The sequence below is a fragment of the Diceros bicornis genome, chromosome 17 (assembly GCF_020826845.1).
Source record: "Diceros bicornis minor isolate mBicDic1 chromosome 17, mDicBic1.mat.cur, whole genome shotgun sequence".
Lineage (NCBI taxonomy): Eukaryota > Metazoa > Chordata > Mammalia > Perissodactyla > Rhinocerotidae > Diceros > Diceros bicornis.
Window position 1 is genome coordinate 21,608,659 of NC_080756.1, and position 21,552 is coordinate 21,630,210.

Below are 21,552 nucleotides of genomic sequence, written 5' to 3' on the forward strand. Positions count from 1 at the left end.
TAGCGGCCCAAAGAGACCAAGGCATCCCTTTATCCTTCAACCTCTTTGATAGATCTTGCTTTCACCTCCTTTATCTAACCGAAACCTGGCTATAACTTGAGGACAAAGCACACTTCCCGTGCAGTCCTCTCAGGGGTGGCTATTTTTTTTCTCCTAATATTTACACACTGATGCTTTCTGAACAGTAAATTGCAACTCATTTGTGTGTTGTGAAATCAATTTAGTGGGTAGTAGACAGAAAACTTTGTAAATAAAGCAATAGAATAAACAACATCAGCATATACTGCATGTAGTTAAGGTGAGCGTTGTTTCATGAAAGTTTTGTTTCAATTATATAAATGACAAGATCTAGGAACTGAAGCTGAACAGTGGGTCCAGCTTTACACCACCTAGGGTTAGAAGTAGAATAAGTGTTCTCTTTGCTCTTTATTGCTGCCTCAAGTACCATTTCCCTCTTCCTTCTTAAATAATGTCCTGCTCCTTTGAAGCCATGCCTTCAAACCATTCCACACATTGCCCTTCCTTGTTATTATCACCTACCATACTCCTGGTCATTCTCCTTCTTTCATTAAAGACTCCCTCAACTGGCTTGCTATCCTGCTCGCCATAGCCCCAGCATCATTCCTGGTGACTTCAATACTCGTATGGACAATCCATCTCATGCCCTGGGTTATTAAGTATGATTATTAAAATACTGAAATATTTTCATAACTGCTGGTGCCTCCAGGACCCTGCACCAGTGCTATAGGCTACGTCCATTTTGATGGATCCATGCCCATGCTAGCACTGGTAGTTAAGTACTTTGAATACCATCCCTGCTAACACCCTAGCCTCTCAGCTCCTTGACTTTCTCTTACCTTAAATGATCTTGTCCACCACCTCAGCCACTCGCTCTCAGTCACATCCTATAGCTAGTTACTACCAACAACGGCAACCCCTCCCTAATCTCCACTTTAAGTACCCGACTCTGCCGCCTACATCTTCAGCTCACTCCATTCCAGCCAATTTGTCTACCTCACTGAGACTCAGCAATAACATTGATCTTTCATCCCACCTTTGCACTGTTCATCACCCTACTACCATCCTCCTTTCATCCACCGTCCAGCTTCAATTCCTAGGTCTTACCATTTACTGAATTTGCACGAGGTTATTAAATTGTGTATTTACATCATTTCACTTATCCTTCACAACAACCCTATCAAGCAGGTATAATGACACTCGCTTTATTGATTAGGAAGCAGAGTTATATACGTAAATCTGCCCAGGAGTATAGAAATAAAAAGTGGAGAGCCTACAATTTTAAACACCTGAACCACTATTTCCTTAACTGCAAACTTGAGATAAAGATAATTTATCTCCCCGAGTTGTGAAGATTACATGTGCACAAAAGCTCTTCGTAAATTGTAAAGTGCTCTACAAATGTTAGTTATAATTACTAACTACTGACTGGGAGGCCCTCATCCTTTCTCTCCACAGGAGTCCTAACCTGAGCTTCCCTCAACCTTCCTCTTTCCTTTATCGTCAAAGACATAGGGGAGCTGGCTGGCCCGTGGCTTAGCGGTTAAGTGCGCGCACTCCGCTACTGGCGGCCTGGGATCGGATTCCGGGCGCGCACCGATGCACCGCTTCTCCGGCCATGCTGAGGCCGCGTCCCACATACAGCAACTAGAAGGATGTGCAACTATGACATACAACTATCTACTGGGGCTTTGGGGAAAAAATAAAAAGGAGGAGGATTGGCAATAGATGTTAGCTCAGAGCCGGTCTTCCTCAGCAAAAAGAGGAGCATTAGTATGGATGTTAGCTCAGGGCTGATCTTCCTCACCAAAAAAAAAAAAAAAAAAAAAGACATAGAGGAGCAAATGTCTCCACTGCCCCGCTGGTAGAAAATTCATCTCTGACCTCAAGCTTCAAAACTTTGAATGGAAGAAAAGCAGAGTCATAAATCGTGGTTAGGTTCTAATTAGCAGTTGAAGGTATGGTTTCATTATGGCTGAACAGGCTTTTATAAGCCAAGCCTAATTCATTATAATCAATTGACTAATATAGGAACTTTTATAACACAATCCTAAATTGGTGAACACCTGCATTGTACTTTCTTATTCAAACCATAGCAGAACAAGAGTTCAGAAATGAAGGAGCCAAGGCTAACAGGCAAGAGACCGAGTCCGCTAAGGTCTCTTGAAGTCCTATAGAGAACTTGGAACCTTAGATGTCTAGGACCTCTCCCTGAGCCCCAGGAAGAACACTGCTGTGTCCTAAGGAACTCTGCATTCCACACACTAGAATCTGCCTATGGGTCCAACCCATCACATTCTGTTGTTCTTATCTCTATCAACCAGGGAAGTCCTGGACCACCAAGTTTCCTTAGAATGATATAATTAGACCCATCAGGTATATCACTTCTTTATAACACTAAATATAGTGACTCCCTATTACTTGACATGGCAAATAAAAAATCCTTGACCTACTATTCTACTCTTTCTATCAATTTCCCTGTTTCATTTCTTCTCTGCTCTAGACATCCTCACATCTGTGTGTTTTTCATCCCACAGCATGCCACAACATTTCTGCCTTTTGATTCTATCCAAGACGCTCTTCCTACATTTTGCCTTCAAAGCTGATCTTGAAACTCTTCCACCAGAAAGTCTTAAAACATAGACTCATCTGCCTGCTACTCACTGCATAATTACTCCACCCTGTAACATTATATAGGCGTTTGGACTTGTCCATATATTACTATGAAAGGTAAGCTACCACTCTGATGATAGATACACCAGATTATAAGTCTAAGGCCAGGGCTCAATTCCCAATTTTGCCTTTTGGCTCACTTAATGCCACTGAAACCATGCTGAGATAATATCTACACCTCACAGTTTGTTGACTGGCAGCTAAAGAGATGGCACATCAAAGTGTAATGTAAAGGCATTTTACATTTTTTCCCCTCTGATGTTTAAGACAACGTTCTGGCATAAAGTAGATGTTTATTAAATATTAATAACCTACTATCGCACCATTAGGCCAAAGACTATTTTGCCTCCTTTTTTTTTTTTTTTTTTTTCTTTTTTGGGACACAATCTCACACTGGTTTGTTTCCCAAAAAAGAGGAGAGGAGAGTCTGGGCTGCCTGTCATATCTATCTATCCACCAGCTCTCCCCAAATATCTCTTTCAAGTAAAGTCAAGTTTAGGTGCTTGGTTATGTTCAATTTAATATTGTGTGGCAGAGGCGATGCTAAGTGTTCATCAAACCCCATTTCCTTTTCTACTAGGCACACACACTTTACTTCTCAGCCACCGCTGCAGCTAGACCACACGCCTGAATTCTGGCTAAGGGAATGGGGTGAAAATGATGTACATCACTTCCAGGGCTGACCCCTGATATCTCTTACAAGTCAGCCATAGCTCTCCTCCCTTATCTGAGGCCCATAGATTGGACAATTCTAAGGCAATAGGGGATGGTGGAGCCACAAGAGAGAAGAAGCCTGGTCCTTTCATGATTGCAAGGAGCAGACACCCTACCCACTGGCTCCAGCCAACCTGCTACTCACTGTGACTTGCATGAAGCATAAGCCTTTATTGTGTTAAGCCGCTGAGATACTGGTATTGTTAGCTTACTCCAATTAACACACCTTGTATTTATCACCAGTGGTAACATAAATGAAAAGAATGCCTGAACTTAGTTCTAGGACCTGAGATACAAATCCTGGCTCCACTGCTCCTCCCACATACCCTAGGATCCACTCTAGAATATACTTGATACCCTTTCCCAACTGCATGTCCTTCTTTCTCATTATGGAGCCCTCCCCACTCTTCGCTGCTTCAAGATTTCTGTGAGGCCTTCTCTGACCTTCCTTCCATATAGGTTCACTTCTTTTTTCTTAGTGCAGAGTATATTCCTCCATTTTAGCATCTATTACATTTTATTGCAAATATTTGTCATGTATTTCCACAGACTGAGTCCTTGAACCCACAGACAATTCCTTTGGGATCCTTGACTCTCAGCATTTAGTTATAGTGCCTGGCACATAGCAAAAAATAAATATATATTAAAGGAATGATTGTCACCTATGACCTTAAATGAGTCACTTATTTTTTAAGTCTGTAAAATAAAATTTTACAGAATTGTTGTGACGATGAAATAATGAATATGATTTGTAGATTATAAACAGATTCTATTGGCAATGTGTCCACATATATAATTTTAAAAATTTTAGTAGCCATATTTAAAAAGTTGAAGTAGGTGCAATTAATTTTAATAATATATTTAACCCAATATATCCAAAATACTGCTTATTAATTACCTAATTTACATTTTGTTAATTAGGTCTTCTAAATCTGGTGTGTGTTATCACACATCTCTATTTGGACTAACCACATAGAGAGCCCGGCAGCCACATGTGGCTAGTGGCTCCGCAAACCGGACAATGCAGCTGCAAGGCCTACTTCAGATGGCACTGTCTCAGTGAAGTGAACCTGGCTCTCCCTCATTCAGAAGTAGGGACTCCTCCTCAGTGCTCTCTCAAGCCCCTTAACCTCGCTATCAAGGAACCTAGAAGGTAAGCTCCTTGAGGAATTTCTGTCTCGAGAAATCGCTTTCACAGCGACTGTCGGGCATACGACGAGCGGTTATTAAATGTCCACGTAATTAATGAACCCGTGTGCAAAGAACCCGGCGGGAGGCCGAGGGGCCCGGAGAGAAAGCGGTCAGGCAGGCGAGGGCGCGGGCGACCCCCCACGACAGGCCGGCATTGGACGCCTGGGCCCACGGCCTCCCCGGGCGGCCGGCGGGGAACGCGGCAGCCGCGGCCCGCCCCTCCCCACCCCACCCGCCGCCGCCGCCGCGGCCGCCGAGCCCCGGAAGCGGGCGGGGATTTCCTGTGCCCGCCCCGCCCGCGCCCGCCGGGCCGCCGTCTCCGCTTGTCGCTGGCTCGGCGGCCGCCGGCTCCGACGAAGCGGAGGGCGGAGGGGAGGGGAGGGGAGGGGAGGAGCGGGCGGCGCCCAGGAGGGAGGCACCGGGCCGCAGGCCAAGCCGACCGGGGTGAGTGGGGCTGGCCGGAGGGAGTCGCGGCTGGCGGGCGGGACGCCTGGCTTCCCAGGCTGCGGGTGGGGGCCCGGCCACCCATGGGGGCGAGTAGGAGCACCGACGCGGCCTCCGGGTCGCTGCCTTTCCCGGGGGTCGGTCCCACTGACATTCTGCGCCCGCCCCTCGCCCTGTCTCCTTCGTCGCCATCGTCGCTGTCAGGCCCCTCGGGTCCCCGCCGCTGTCACTCGCGCACAGGTTACCCCGCGGCTCCTTTCTCTTCACTTGGTCCTGCCCCAATTCACGGGAAACCTGTTTTCTGACCTCAATTCCCCTGCTCCAGCTCTGCCTCTCTCGGAGTCTCTGAAATCTGATCCTCTCTAAGGGCACTGTGCCAAGAAGGAGGGAGGGAGCAACCTTACTCCGGAGCAGGAGCCCGTCCCGCCCACGCCCCACCGGGGGCAGGGGCCAGGGTTCTGTGACAGCGCCGCTCGTCCCTGTGCCCTTGGGCTACCCATTCCGATAACAGGGCCCTTTCTCTGTCCAACAGCACTCGCTGCAAAAACTAACTTCTGCAGGTGCCTGGCGTCCAGATGTGTGAGGAAAAGGGGGAAATGAATACCCGAGAAGCCCGCCTCCAGTAGGCCTTGGATCATCCGGGAGCCAGGAGAAACCAGGTTAGGGTTGACATCTTCACTGCCCAGGGGCTGGCTCTGAGAGAGTGAATATGTTGGGAAATGTAGTCTGAGGACAAGTACCTGCCCCTTCCTTTGCTGAGATTTTTGCCAGTACTTCCACGGGTTTTCTGTCAGTGGTCTGGAGAGGCTCACAGCTGGCGCAGTGGGACTCCATCAAGGGACTCTGCTGCTGGGGAGATGGAGAAATGGCTTTGAGATAGATGTCCAGGTGTTTAACTAGAGGTAAAAGCCTTGAGGGAGGATTTGTGAAGAGAGAACAAGGAAGACTTCTGGTGAAGAGGGGAATCTGTGCCTTATATGTTAAAAGTGAAGCCAATACAGGGTCTGGAATTCAGAGGAGAAAGCTAAAATGGAAGTTTCCCTTCATTGCTTTATGGGGAATTTTCCTTTCTCATGAGAAGTCTCTGAAAAGGAAACCTCCTAATCTGGGAATCAGTCCAAGGTGCTCTCATGAGGCCCTGAGACATCTTTGGACTTTTGAGATGAAAGGGGAATTTGTTCCCTTCCTGTGTATTGGGCTTAGGGTTCCCACCTACCTCTTTTGTCAAATAGGCAAGAAAATAAACAACTTAGCATCTGTCATTACCTATCCTCAACTTCTGGGTTCTTGCATACATTATTGGATGGATGTGAGTGAGCCAGGATAGTTACCAAGGGTCTGACCTGTTTTTGGAAGACTTTCAAAACTGGCTCTGACTGCTTGGGTATTGAATAAGAATTAGAAAAATATGATGTTGCCAAGCAGAAAGGGACTCTGCAGTTTTATAGATTATTTCTCTGCCATAAGGCAGGGAGGCCCCTATCACAATACAAGTGGGACCTGTCCTGCTTCTAAGATGTCCAGAGTAAACAAGAACCCATAACCCGGCCCTGTGCACTACAGGATTATTGTTAAGAATTTTTTTAATCTAACCTAAATCTCTTCCCTTACAGTCAAGAGAAGAGATCTATATAGAGATAGAAGACAGAATCTCTTTTTTTATTCATTGGTAGTGTCATTCATCAGCCTTTTTCCCTAGGCAAGATAAAACTGTCCATTATTCTTAACTTTTCCCCAATGGCCGTATTTCCCATCCCTTTCTTCACTTTTGTTTCTTTGATGTACACACTCTGGCTCCTCCATACCCTTCTTTAAAACTGAATATATTTTTCTAATGAGATCTGAGTGGTTCTTTCCTGTGTCTCAGGTTCTTTCCTGTGTCTTAAATCACAGGGCTGTTAATTCATCCCAGGGTCGTGTTAGCAGCAACTGCTTCTCCTCTTTCCACTTCTGGTTCATACCCTTTCTGTTCTTTTTTACTTTTCCCAATTAGACATCAGCTCCTCACTAACCAACAATTTCTCTTATCTGTTAGGGTTGCTTTCAGGTCTTATACCTACTTTCTGAGTTATTGGTCTTTTTACCATATTTACCACCAGTTCTCATTTTCTACATCAGAATGACAGGTCATAGGTCTCTTTGTTGAGGCTTGTCCTAAGTGAGGCACCATTTGGTTCAGCCTCGTAAAGGAGGTGTGTGCTCATGATACATATGCTCTTTGGCTGGGACTTCTACCTACAGTAATCATTTCATTCTAAACTAATTGATGAGAATGGGACTTGTGGCAGAAAATCTTATGTATGATTACATCCAGTTTTTTTGAGTGCAAGTCTGTGTCCACAGCTTCCTGAATGTTTCCAGATTGCCGACTTTACTGTATTTTCAGTGGTTGAAATTAAGGGGCAGCTTTTCAATTTCCAAGATTATTCTTTTTTTTTAAATTAATTTCTTCCAGTCTTCGGGGATATTCTGTTTCTACTATGAGGTCCCCAAAGTATCCATTAGTGACTTTGCTATGTCACACCTGCTCATGTCTTAGTTTCTCCAAGAAGCTTGGCTCAGGCTCAGTCGATTGGAACACACATCAAGCTTTTAAAGTTCATCTTCCACCAAGTTCCTCTTATCCAGTTTCATCTTTTCTCCCTGTGCTGTTCTCCATAACTCTGTTAGGAATATCACTCCTTTCCATTTTCATGGACACAGCTGATATGAATTTGTTCCAGGTCACAATTTGGGTTTGCAGCAAAAATGCTTTCAGAACAGACAGCAGCCCTGGGGACAGGATGGGAGTCAATGAATGTCCAGCTGGATGGAGCAGAGCCCCAGGTGGAAAGGGGAACCCAGGAAGAGGGGCCATGGAGAACAGCACCAGAGCCACTGGAGCACCTGTGCTGTGATCTTCAAGAGGAGCCACAGTCCTTTCAGGAGAAGGGTGAGAGCCTGGAGGGCATGTGTGTGGGAAGCACAGTGCAGAGTAATCTCCTAACCTCTTTTCAAAAAGCAGAGTTAATCCCCAAATTGCCATGGACTGAACATCATAACAAATGCCAGGACTAGTCCCTTCTTCCTGGGCCCTGGCCACAGGAATATAGGAGCTCCTGGATTCTGCAAACCATATAACTGGGCTTCACCTTTTTCTTGTATAATCACTCCCTCCACATGCTGCAAGTGCATGGTTAGTGGTATTGAATGTAGGAGACAAAAGAAGTGACAGCAACACTGATTACTGTTGGGGAACACACCCAGTAAGATGTGTTTTGCAAACACACTTTGCAAGATGAAAATTACATTCAAATAATATCAGTTCAAACCACAGCTAGTCTAGTAGAGATGGATGACATAAAAGCTCTACTAAAAATCACTTAATACCCTTACAGAACGTCTTGAGTGAAGGTCTCTTGTACTACATTTATGCATTTGAGTTTTACCAATGGGCATATATATAGGAAAAAATATGACCCTTGAGCCCCTCTAAAATGGGGCCCAGGCTCTTATTGGGAAAGAGTGGATGGTCCATCTCTAATGGTTCCTCTCTCCATTCACCAGCTCAGTCAGCTCCCTGGGTTCCTGCCATTCCCCAGGAGGGGAGCACCGGAGATTGGGAGATGGCAGCTGCACTTCTTGCGGCCGGATCACAGGTAAGCTGTGTGCTTCCCTTGGGCTCTCCCAGGGTCTCATCACTGCTGCCTTTCTGTAGCCTTAGCATCACCTCAATGATTTGTAGTTTCACATAATCACTAATGGTATGTTCATCTTATAGCTGAACAGATTCTATCCCTTTCCAAGAGGCTCATAATACCCTTGAAAAAATGAATGGAGGCATAACAAGAAGTGGGGAATTCCTAACACTTAGGTTTTTTCTTTTTAAATGTATGGCTATGCTCTCCACAGGGGGATTTTGAGAAAAATTCATTAATGTCCTTTAAGAAATAAATCTGTAAAGATTAAGAAGACTTGAGGGAAGCTTGGGGCCGGCCCTGTGGCCTAGTGGTTAAGTTCGGCACACTCGGCTTCAGCAGCCCAGGTTTGGTTCCTGGGCGTGGACCTACACCACTTGTCGGTGGCCGTGTGGTGGTAGTGACCCACATACAAAATAGAGGAAGACTGACACAGATGCTAGGTCAGGGTGAATCTTCCTCAAGCAAAAAGAGGAAGATTGGCAACAAATGTTAGCTCAGGGTGACTATTCCCCAGCAAAAAAAAAAAAAAATATATATATATATATATATATATAAGACCTGAAGGAAGCTTGCAAGAACATCAGGTGGACAGGATTGGGTGGATGATGGAGCATTTATGGAAAAAAAGAGAAGACGGAAAGATGTACAGAGGGGCAGAGCCAGAGAGAGAAAATAGGTTAAGATTCAGAAGGCAATGAGAGAGCCATGATGAGTGCTTTATGTATATTAACTCATCTAACCTTGAGAGAAACTCAGTTGTCCCCATTTTACAGTTGAGAAGATAGGGCAGGAAGAGATTAAGGCATTTGTGTAAGGCCACACTGCTAATAAGTGGCAGAGCTAGGAGTCATTTCGCTCCAGAATCTGGACTCCTAACCACCATACAATGCTGCCTCAAAAGATAAGGCCCAGGGTGGGGGAGAGAAAGAATGTTTTATCTGTATCATTTTGTGCTGATAGAAAAGGAAAGGTCAAGTGGAGGAAGGAGAAGCTAGTACACAATTTCTGCAATGAAAAGAATAAGGCAGGTGAGAAGAGACTGGGCAGACACCTGTAGTCAAACAGAGGGAGCAATGAGTTTGTGGTGCCTCTGACTTCTCATGGTCCCAAATGGGAAGCTCCTCTAGAGACATTATCCTCACTTACTCACTGACAATTATTGTTACCCGTCTCCTCACTTCCCCTTCACCAAAACTATGTGCCTTACCAGGGACCTCTGGGCAATTCTTCTTCTAGGCCCTCTCCTGCTCTCCTTCCTTTCCTACCTCACCCTTTTATACTGAGAACACATTTTCCTTAAGGAACAGTTGCTGACAGATGATGCTACATTTTGTTTCAGGGCCTGGTAACCATCAAGGATGTCTCACTGTGCTTTTCTCAGGAGGAGTGGCGGAGCCTGGACCCCTCTCAGACAGACTTTTATGGAGAATATGTTATGCAGGAAAACTGTGGGATAGTGGTCTCTCTAAGTAAGCATGACCTTCCCCAGCCACTAAAAGATTGTACTCTAGGAGGATGGAGCCATCTGCTCCAAGGGTGTTGGATAGTGTCTGTCTTGGGTTCTTTCCTTGGGAGGTAATCTGTCTAGGCTTCCATCAGAGAACGAGCACTAGGGCTAATCCAGAGAGAATGGAAGTGAGGTGTTATTGCTTAAAAACAACAGCAAAATAATGCTGAATTATGGAGAAGAGGACTTTAGGCTCTTCTTGGTTGAGAATTGGGACATTCTTACAAAGCAGAGAAAAGGACATCTAAGAGATGGAACTGAGTCCTTGGACGCTCAGAAACCATATAGGGTAAGATGGGAGTGCAAGGGGTGGGACAGCTGTAGTCGGGCTACTTAAGTGAAGTTATGACCAGAAAGGACAGTTGGGCTGGAATTATTTGAAATTTAAGTGGAAGAGAACAGACTCATTGGGAAAGAGTGTGATTTTCTAGAAGAAAGCAGGGGGACTTAAAAATGGGAAGGGGGGTGGGGAAGGCCTCAATCTGGCCTTCTTTTGTCTAGAGTTCCAAGGAATAATCTGAAAAACAGCTTTTTTTCAGAAATATAATATTATGGTTGAACTCATTAACATCTCTGTTTTCCTTTTCTGTGGGCAGGATTTCCAATTCCCAAACTGGACATGCTTTCTCAACTAGAAGGAGGGGAAGAACAATGGGTCCCTGACCCCCAGGACTTAGAGGAGAGGGACATCTTGAGGGTCACGTATACAGGTAAGGACCTAGAATAGACTTTCAGCCACTGCCTTTACCCCTCTTGAGTGTCATCATTACATGTCCTTCTAATCCTTCCTCTGCCTCAGAGAGTTATAGAGTCAAAGGGTTTAGAGATCTTTTTCTTCAAAAGCAAGACAGTGTAGCAGAAGGGTTTAGAGGGCAGGCTCTGGAGCCAACTTGATGGATTTGAATCCAGGACCATACCTATGGGACCTTGAAAAAGTAGTTAACCTCTCCTTGGGTTCCTCATCTTTAAATTATTGTGAGACTTAAATATGTTAACATAGTAGAACAGTACTGGACACATAATAAGCACTCAATAAATGTTAGTTGTTGTTGTTCAGCCCCCCACCCATTGTGGAAATGCCTTCCACAGTCTCTAGTATTGCTGACAGGTGGTCACTCAGCCAGTAATGATTGCTGCACATTCCTTAATTCTCTCCATCTATGCTTAGGCAGGAAGATGGTGATTAATAGTAAAAAAACAGTGGTAAATAAATGAAAGTAATAAATAAATAACAACAATAACATAGCCCATTCACTAAGTGCTTACCATGTACAAGTGCTCTGCTCTCTACCTTATAACACCTGTCTTATAATTACTCCCATTTTACAGAAGAAGAAATGAAGCTTACAGACATTAAATGGGAAAGCTGAGATTCCAAATTGGGTACTCTGCCTCCTAAGCCTAGGCTTTCAACCTCTACACCTCTTGCACTGTCTTGTACAACATTAGCATCTGTTCTCTCAGGACTTGTGGGGTGAGGTTTATGTCCTAACAGGTATCATGCAACCTCACCTGTGACTTGGGTCCTGGGGTACTCTTTTGTGACTTCCCTCTTGGGATCCGTATTTTCCCTTCTCCACAGGAGATGGAAGTGAGCATGAGGGAGATACCCCTGAACTAGAAGCAGAACCTCCCAGAATGTTATCTAGTGTGTCCGAAGATACTGTGCTCTGGAACCCAGAGCAGGATGAGAGGTGGGATTCCATGCCCAGGAGCTCCAGGGGAATGCTCCTGGGCCCACCTTTTCTTCAGGAAGATAGCTTCTCAAACCTTCTGTGTAGCACAGAGATGGATTCCCTGTTAAGACCGCACACATGCCCTCAATGTGGGAAACAGTTTGTGTGGGGCTCCCACCTTGCCAGACACCAGCAAACACACACTGGGGAGAGGCCCTACAGCTGCCTCAAGTGTGAGAAGAGCTTTGGGCGAAGACATCACCTGATCCGGCACCAGAAAACTCACCTACATGACAAGCCCAGCAGGTGCTCTGAGTGTGGCAAGAATTTCCGATGCAACTCCCATCTGGCCAGCCACCAGCGAGTGCACACAGAAGGCAAATCCTGCAAGAGCCAAGAGGTTGGAGAGAGCCCTGGGGCTAGGAAACGACAACGTGCCCCACCGGTGCCAAAGTGCCATGTGTGCACTGAGTGTGGGAAGAGCTTTGGCCGACGGCACCACTTGGTGAGACACTGGCTGACCCATACGGGGGAGAAGCCCTTTCAGTGCCCTCGCTGTGAGAAGAGCTTCGGCCGTAAACATCACCTGGACAGGCACCTGCTGACCCATCAGGGACAAAGTCCCCGGAGCAGCTGGGACAGAGGGACATCTGTCTTTTGAAATCTGTTTCTGCTGCAGCTGTGGTCACATCCATCAGCCGGTGCTATCAGGAGTCTCTGCCAGAGCTGCCCCGCTCTTGCACCCCAGTGGCCAGAACCATAAGCCCTGGCCCCATCCCTGGAAAGATGAGGTTCCAGCATTGGCCAGAGCATTTCTCACCAGTTCTGTGAGATACCACATAAAATAGAGTTCTTTGGGCAAAACTTTTGGGAAACAATGCTTACATGGGCTGATATTCAGCCTGAGCCCATTCTCAAGGGTACAGTGGTACTAGCAGTTTATGGCTGAGGTCCATTCTAAGTGGTTGGAGCCTATGCCATACCAGTTGTTAAATATTCTGAGTATCACGTTTGTATACCATAACTATTATATTCTCTCTATTTGTAGAGAGAGAGACTCTATTAGCATATCAAAGGCTCTGAAAACTTGCAGTAGAGCAAATTGTTAAGCCTCTTTTAATGCAGTGTTTCCTAAATTTATTTGACCTCAGTATCTTTTCTATCTCACATCCCGCAGAACTGGTGACTCCATGAAACACACTCTGGTGAACACTGGGTTGGAGAGTAATGAGGAAACAGGAAAGAGATAGTGATCAGGCACCCAGAGCCCCTTTTTTTAATCCAAATGAAAGCCAAGGGGCAGACCTCATTCCTGTGTGGGTCTATCACCCTTAATCCTATCATCTGAATATACATCCACATCTCTCACCCCCACCTGCTGAAAAATAGAAAGAATAACCTTTTCACCCCCTTATTCCTATTCCCTTCATCCTGCACATACATATATCCAGCTGAGAGATCACACTACAATGCTAAGAGATGAACCTTATACCCCTAAGTAACCCAGGCCCACACAGAAGAAAAAAACTTTATCCCCTTGAACAGACCCCTCTCCTCTTGACTGTGTCTTTATGTGTCTATGTGTATCTGTGTGCAGGGTCTTTGAAGAGAGCATGCAAAGTGCAAACTGTACAAGCTAGATGTTCTAGGGGCTGTGTTCTGGGGATGAGGGTAGTGGGGATTGTATGGGGGTTTTTTGTTTTGTTTCAAAATAGGAAGTAACCTGAGCGATGATTAAGGGAGCCCTAGTGGAAATGGTTAAGTGATGGGTTAAGTTGTGGGTATCGAGGTATAAAGCCTTCCCCAGTATCACTGAGGTCAAGACAACTTTGGATATGTATGTCTAGGTCTGACTCTCTGGGGCAGATTCTTTTTGCCTGGTAGGAAGGAGAAAGAGACATCCTCAATGAAGTGAGCTGTTTCTTGTTGATTTCAAGCAAAGTGCATATAGAAGCTTTGTGCTGAGTAGGTTTTTTGTCTGTTTTAAGTGCTGGGAAATTAGGGCAGGAATCACAGTTGCAGGTTATTGTCATCACTCTTGTTTGACCTTGATTGCCTCATCGAGGGAGCAGAGTTATTCTTGAGGATCTCATTCTCCCAGAAACAGAACTCTAGGGGAAATGGCTATGCTTTAAGCTTTTCAGCTGATACAGGGTAATGAGCTTTCTGGTTGGTTTTCCTCCCAATTCTGGGAAGGTGTCTACCCTAAGACTCTTAACTCCGGGACTTGCATAAGTATTCTAGCATCTGTTAGTTGATGAGTTGGTCGTTGTTTCTCTTTATTGATGATGTGTTAATACCAGTCTTATAATTTAAAAATTATCTTGTATGTAGGAGCAGTTTGGGGTTAGGGAAGGAGAGGAGCAAAGAGGATGGAAATGGGATATTTCTCTTTAATGCTTAGATTCTGGTTTTTCCTTAACGTGCTTATTTCTCATCAATTTGTGGAATTAACCAGAGAAGCAAGAAGTGAGCTGCAACAATCTAGTTTAATGACTGTCCCATTTGCTTAGGTAAAACTGGGTGAATCACAGCTCCTCAGAGTCCTGGCCCCAGATGGAGCTGAAAATAGGATTATTTTGCTGAATGGGCTTCTTAGAGTGGATAGGATAGCAACCCAGCCCCTGCCTCCCTTCTGCTGCTCAGAGCCGCCTTCCTTTTTTGCCTGGAATGTACTTCTCTTGCTATGTTCCTTTGAATAGAGAAAAAATGGCCAGCCCTTTGTGGTGGCTTTGTCCTAGGTCCTCAGAGACAGGAGCGTTTTAGGATCAAGATTAGGAGATGCCCCAAGGAATAGGAAAGTATTGGCTTCCAGTGGTAAAACTGGACTATGCCATTTCTTTTACCCTCCTACCATGCCTCATTCATTAATGCAAATCATCTCTGTAAGCAGTGGTTCAGAACGTGTTTTGGGTCACAGACCCTTTTGAGAATCTGCTAAAAACCAGAAACTCATTTTCAAGACAAATAGACATTAGCAATTCACACTGTTTTGCATACACATTTAGCAGGTTCAGAGCCCATCCATGGAATCAGTAAACTGGGGTCAAAGAAAAGGAGTTACCCTGACCCAATGGTCATTATATATATTTGTGTCAAGAATTACAAGGCAAGGATCACTAAATATTTTAAGGACTAAGATACCAGAGGCAGTAGGGTATAAGGATAGAGTCTGGTCTTTAATGACTAGAAGGGTATTGCTTACATTCTACTCTATGTTTTTAAAAAAAATATGACATGCTGACAAATGCAGCTCCTCACAAACCTTGTTTTAAAGACTTGTGGGAGGTGACTCTTGGTACTATCATATCACACCTCTTAATAAGCAGACATTAACCTCCAGCCTTTGATGTGTTTTAGTAATTGTTAGGATAGAGAGTGAAGGCCCCAAGTGTAGGTGCAGTCATAGCACCCAACTGAATGGCATCCAGGAGTCTAAGGGCCTTCTGCAGAAGGGGCATCCTTTTAGGTCATTTCTGCTGTACCACTGTCTTCTCTACCTCGGTCCAACACCACTTCCCTTGGACAAAAAATAAAATAAACAACAGCCATCAGATGATTGAATAGATGTGAATGATTTTTCCCACAGGGAATGAGCCTCAAACTTCCATCTTCCTCCCAACTCCCTCTGCCACATGTCTACCCTATTCCCTTTAAATAAAAAATGTCTCTGTGTTCTCTCTGGGCAAAATGTAAAATAGAGAAGTCCATCTTCAGGAACCTGTCCCTTTTTTCCCCTCTATGGTGACTCTACCCTATTCAGGGCCCAAGTGTCCTCTCCTTTCCCCCCATCAAAGTATCTATGCAAAGCATCCCTTACACTGGAGAACATAACCCAAAGTGTTAGCTTTTCCCAGAGCTGTTTACATTGTAAGCCTTTCAGCTCTGATAGTGGAAGTGGAAGGGAAAGCTTTTCCCTTGTTAAAGTGATGTTATGCCTTCAGGGAGCTAAAGGGGTGATAATTTGGGACAAAATCCTTCCTTTTCCAGCACTGCTGCACTCAGACCACTGTTTCTTATTTCCATCAAGGGCAAGGTGAGCCCTGACTCAGAACCAGAGATGCCAGAAGACAGCTTCTTTCCATCTGTATTCAGATGGGTGCACTGGTGTGAGAGGGGCTGGGCAATAACAGAAAAGTGAAATCTATTCCCTTAGACCCCTTGGAGATCCTGAGCTGGCAAAATTTCCTTCTGTTCCCTGGAGTGCTATATTAGGTTGCAGGTCTCAAAATGTAGCCTTTGGACCAGCAGCATCAACATCACCTGGGAACTTGTTTTAGGAATGCAAATTCTCAGGCTCCAGCCCAGACAAACTGAATCAGAAACTCTAGGGGTGGAGCCCAGCACAGAGGTAGAGAGTAAGGCCAGCTGTCTCAGGCCCTTAAGGACCCAAGTTTTTCAACCTCACATGCCTTCCAGGATATCTGATGTATGCTAAAGTTTGAGAACCACTGGCTAGGAGACTCAAATTCCATTTCAATCAGTGGTACCTCACCCTCTTCAAATGGGGAGAGAGGAGTTCTTCACACTTTGGTTGTCAGATTTATTTTCTGCAAACTTCTCTAGGCTAGTTACTCCTCAGTTCTGTTCCCCTTGAGTCCCAAGGTCTTTCCACCCTTAAGTCAGTGAAAGGACTGGGTTAGTCACCAATTTCAGAAACTGGTGGGGCAACTCCCAAGTTGCTGCGATTCCTTGGGGCTGGAGCTTCTAAAATGGGTGCTGAGGATTTGTGGGTCCAGAAATCTGAAAGGACAAAAAAGAGCAGACAGCTCAAGGGAAATCCAATGTAAAACTGAAAAACTGACACCCAAGGAAATGGTCCTCCTTTGCTTGTTATCTGGTCCTTTTCCAGGCCTAATAAGTTGCCCTGGAGACAGGCAGGGTGGGCATTTAGCACAGAGGTAGAGAGTAAGAGGCCAGCTGTCTCAAGCCCTTAAGGACCCATGTTTTTCAACCTCACAATTGCATTGGACACCAATAAGGTGCCATGAAAGGCATATCTAACCATGATTTGGCCTACCTTATGGGCAAGGGCACCAGGAGCACCAGAGAACCCCTAGGACACAAGAGGGAACCAGGCTCATGTAGTAAGATGTGACACAAGGGAGATTTGAACCCAGACTCTGTTTACTAGGTAGAGGTTGTAACCAATTCAGCCATGGTGCCTATGTCAAAAATGCATTCTCCTGCTTTTAAAATTCTTCAGGCTGTGGGAAGGGATCTGTCTTGTAGGCCCTGGCCCTGTTACCTCTTCCAGCTCCTTTCCTGGGCACACTCACAAGAACAGATTGAACTGACAGTTGCACCCTGCCACCTCTGTGGGGATCTCCAAGGTCAAAGGGTTAGCATGAACCTAAGTTTCTTTGGGGGAGGTGATGAGTCCCTCTCTCCAAGGCAGAGAAGCTTGCCATGGCATTCTTTAACTACAGGCCTCAGGCTCTCTCCCTCTTTCCTTTCCTGTCACTGCTTCCATTTTCCCAGCAAGTGGAGCTCTTCCTCCAGTCTTCGCTCCCACTTCTCTTTTTCAGTTGATTTGGTTTGGTGTTTTGTTTTGCCTGGGGAATTCACACCTTACCAGGGGTATTTGTTCTTCCCAATCCCTATTCTTCTCCTTCCATCAGAGTTTCTCTCTTGAAGCTTCTGGCCAGTTCCATTCCATCATGAGCCCACTCACTCCCTGTTCCTCTGCATATTGTCCAGTTTCTTTTCTGTCAGCTTTAAGCCTACTAAGCAGAGTCCATTCCTCATACTTCCCACTTTCTTCCCTCAAATTCCTTGGCTATAGCAGCTCAGCTGCCATCTCACCACTCTACATCTCTTTCTGTCTGTTATATACACCTCCCCACATCCAAACTTGGGCAAGGTTGCCAGTACAGCCAAATCCAGGCTCTTTATTCCATTCCCTACAGGCTCTTATTCTCTTGATGCAGCTTCCACAGTGGCTTTCTACTTTTTGCTATTTTGATTTACTGAGTCTCTTCCCATCTCTTGTGGCTCCTGAGAATCAGTTTCAATTCTACAAGCCATTTTTTGTTTTCTTACTATGTGCCAGGCACTGGCTGTTCCAGGCCTGGGAGATTGAGCGTGACCCACGGTCACTGTGCTCAGCATGTTCCTCAGCCGAGCCCTCCCCTGCCACCACTTTCCTACCACGCCTCATGACACTGCATGCCAAAGTGCCCTCTTCCAGGAAGCTTTGGGGGTGTATGCCCATTTGCCATCCAGCCCAACTGCTCTGTGCCTGCCAGATTTCTAGCTATTGTCTGATTTGGTTCCCTCTGATGGACTGTGAACTTCCCGTGGATTACCCAATGAGGGACCTTCATCTGTATCCTTAGGGATCTGTAATATGCTCTTTCTGGTCCCTTTCAGTTGAATAAAGGATGTATTGGCTGTGTCATTGATTTCCTCTCTTAGTCCTCTCTTCTACTCCTCCCTCCCTTCTCAGCTCTTCTCTCTTGATAAAAAGGCTGCAATAGAGTAGGGGACACCAGACAGCTGGGGGAGGGAGTCATGCAGCCCTGTGCAAGCCCTGTCATTGCCCCCACCCCCAAAGATTAACCTGTAGATGCCACAAAGTAGGCCTCCCTGCCTCCCTCCTGATGTTCTGGCTCCCAGAAGTCACTCCTCAGTCAGCCAGCAGGAACTCAATCCAACCTGGAGACTAGGAAGAAGGGAGGAGGTGGGAGCTCAGCAGACCGCCTAGCGGGGCCGTGCCTGGGGTAAGGTGAGCCAGGGCCTAGGATGCAAATTTAAGGAGGCCCTCCATCTCAGGGTTGTCAGGGTCATTCAAGTGCCGACTCTGCTCTTGGGAGACCCTGACAGTGCTGAACCGGAGCCTGGAGACTGGGTGGTGGTGGTGACTGCAAATTGACTCCCTAGGCAAATTTGTAATAATTGGAAATTTTGGGGGAGCTAGGGGAGGCACACACAGTTGGTGTTGGGCAGGAAAAAGGTCCAACAGACTCATTCACCTTTGAGGGTGATGAGGCTGGACATCTGGCAGAGGGTATCAAGAGGACAGGGTAAGAAATAGTGTGAGAAAAAACATGGAAAGCTGGCATGGGGGAAACCGCCAGCCTTTGACTCACTGACAGGGCCTCCTGCCCCTGTTGCTTCGGTGGGGTGGGGAAAAGAAACCACTTTGCAGGCCTTGGGTGCTACCCAAAGGCTTTGTTCTTCCTCCAGGGCACTTGCCTTACAGAGCTTCAGCCTACTGCTTAGAAGACGATTCGCCTCTTCTGCAGCTTTCCAAACCCCAGCCAGGCTGTTTTGTCACCAGCCTCCGTGCTTCATACGTTTCCCTATCTTCTTGCGTTCACTCTCACTTCCCCCTAGTCACTTGGAGTAATACTTTTGACAAGCCTGTTCTTTCCCCTAACCAAAAAGGGGAGGATAGAAGGAACTGACGAAAGGGGGAGGAGAAACAGAGCTATGTTGTTCACTGAGGCCTGTTCTCTCAGCCAGCTCCAGCGGACTACTGAAATCCCGACTTCTCCTTACTCTCCTTTCAACGACTTTCCCAGCCACGTCCAAGGCCTTATGCTGACACCCTCTCAGTCTTCAGTTCCTCTCTTCCAAATCTTTCAGCTTTTTTTTTTTAAGTCCTTTCCTGACATGGTGACCCCATATTAATTTCCCAAACAACCTGTTTTCCTGTCCTTGCTGGGCACTTAGGTTTTGGCTGGAGTGTTCTCCAGCCCAACCAGACAGCCTTGTCATGTTAGAGCTCCCCAGAGGAGGAGGAAGAACAGGAGAGATCTCTTGCTTTGAGACCACTGACAAATGGAGATATTGCATGTTCTGAAAACACACCCCTCCCCCAACGTGTTTGAGAACTCCCTCCTGGGCAAGAAACCTCTAAATCATTAAAACACTCACTGTAGAAATGAATCTAAACTTCTGACCTTTACCTACATAAAAAAGATGTCTCGTAGAGTTGAGTAGATGGTGAGGCCCCACTCAACATCTGTAACTGCAGTGAAGACAGCACCAGGTTTGCAGTCAAAAATCAATTTCTAAATTGTACATTTTCTAAATATTAGCTTTTTAAGATCTAAGAGAATGAGATGAAGGAGAAATGAAATAATGCGTGCAAAAGTACACAATGCCCTATAAGTGAAAAGCTATAATAACAATTACATGGAAATTTCTCTTATTTTTGAACGAGTTACAATTTATCTGATTCTGAAAACAAATACAAAAAAGATATAGTAAAGAGTCTCATTTCTATGTATCCTCTACAATTCCCATCACCTTCCCCTCACAATAGAGAATCACTTAGGGGTTTTTTGTGTGTATCCTTCCAGAGTTTCTTCATACAATTACAGAGAGATATCTTTTCATTTTACACAAAAGGTAGTATGGTATAGTCAACGTCTTGAATTTTTTTTCTCTTAATGTATCTTGGAGAGCTTATCATAGAGAATCTCCCCCTTTTTCCAACTGCATGCTATTTCACCATATGGAAGCTTCACAGTTTAACCAATCCCCTAGTGATACTGAGATTATTTCCATTTTTTTGTTACTATAATGCTGCACTAAATACCTTGGACATAAGTCTTTTCACAAATGCATTAATATCTAAAAGATAAATTCCTAAAAGTAGTTCTGCTGGGTCAAAGGATATTTGCATTTATAATTTTGAAAGCCAAATTCTCTCCACTGGGGTCAGGGAGATTTACACTCCCACTAGCATTGCATGTGAGTGCCTGTTTCCCCACAGCCTCACCGATGGAGCAGATTCTCAAACGTTTTGGATTGATTAAAAATGCTGTCTTATTGTTTTAATGTACATTTCTCTTATAAGTAAAATTGCACATGTTTTTAAAAGCCATTTGTACTTTTGTTAACTGTTTTTTCCACAACCTTCGAATATTTGATGCTAGAGGGCATCTAAGGTTTGTTACAACTCTCAAGTCCAACAATTTTCTGATCATCATTGCACTAGGCAGTTGAGATAAAAGGAAAGCAAAGAATTGAGGTCAGGGATGTTCCATTTGCTCTGACTAAAGTTAAAAACCCTAATATGCTACTAGAATGTGAGCACTGAAAAGTGGAGATTATGTTTTATCCATGGCCCAGAATCTTGCAGGCATTTAGTCATTAGTGAACACTAGAGATGAGATTAGCTATTCTTCACAATTCCTTCCACAGAAGTACCCAGCTTGCATTATGAACTAGATAATCTGGATAGCCTGACAATGAGTTAAGGTCATTTCTTATATTTCATCAGAGTACAGCCATCCTAAAACCTATCAATGAAAAATAATTTGAAATTATCATTGTTAGCTACATAAGGTCAAGGTCTGGCACTTAATAAATTTGATAAGTTTACTGAGTCAATGAATGGAAGTTTGCTTAAATGAAGAAATCATTGTAACACAAACAGCAGTGTGATGATTCTTAGGAAATCTAGAAAACAAATTGTTCCCAGTGTCCTTCCCATCCTATTTTAGGGAGAAAGGCTTTCTAATTCTAGACCCTCTGCTTCTTTAGGTAAGAACATCCCAGGACTATAAAGGGGCAATACATCTGGCTATCATAAGGGTATCTGATTAACTTTGTTCTAATTGTGTTCAATAGACAATGTTTCTCACTGCCTCTTTTCAGATGGCTCCTATTCTCTGATTCTGTTTGCTTTATTCTG

General features: G+C 45.0%; 1 protein-coding gene across 2 annotated transcripts; it reads left to right on the top strand.

Moving 5' to 3' along the window:
* Positions 1-4,986: 4,986 nt before the first annotated feature.
* ZNF641 (zinc finger protein 641) lies at positions 4,987-21,230 on the top strand. 2 transcript variants are annotated; one of them, XM_058558390.1, is made up of 7 exons: positions 4,987-5,040; positions 5,573-5,699; positions 7,764-7,972; positions 8,587-8,678; positions 10,060-10,189; positions 10,824-10,937; positions 11,810-21,230. In XM_058558390.1, the coding sequence occupies exons 3-7, from the start codon at positions 7,789-7,791 to the stop codon at positions 12,562-12,564; spliced, it is 1,275 nt and encodes a 424-aa protein (XP_058414373.1). In that variant the 5' UTR covers positions 4,987-5,040; positions 5,573-5,699; positions 7,764-7,788; the 3' UTR covers positions 12,565-21,230. The 2 variants fall into 2 exon arrangements, with proteins under 2 accessions (XP_058414373.1, XP_058414374.1); XM_058558391.1 differs by lacking the exon at positions 5,573-5,699 and having other exon boundaries at positions 5,000-5,040.
* The last annotated feature ends 322 nt before the right edge of the window (positions 21,231-21,552 follow it).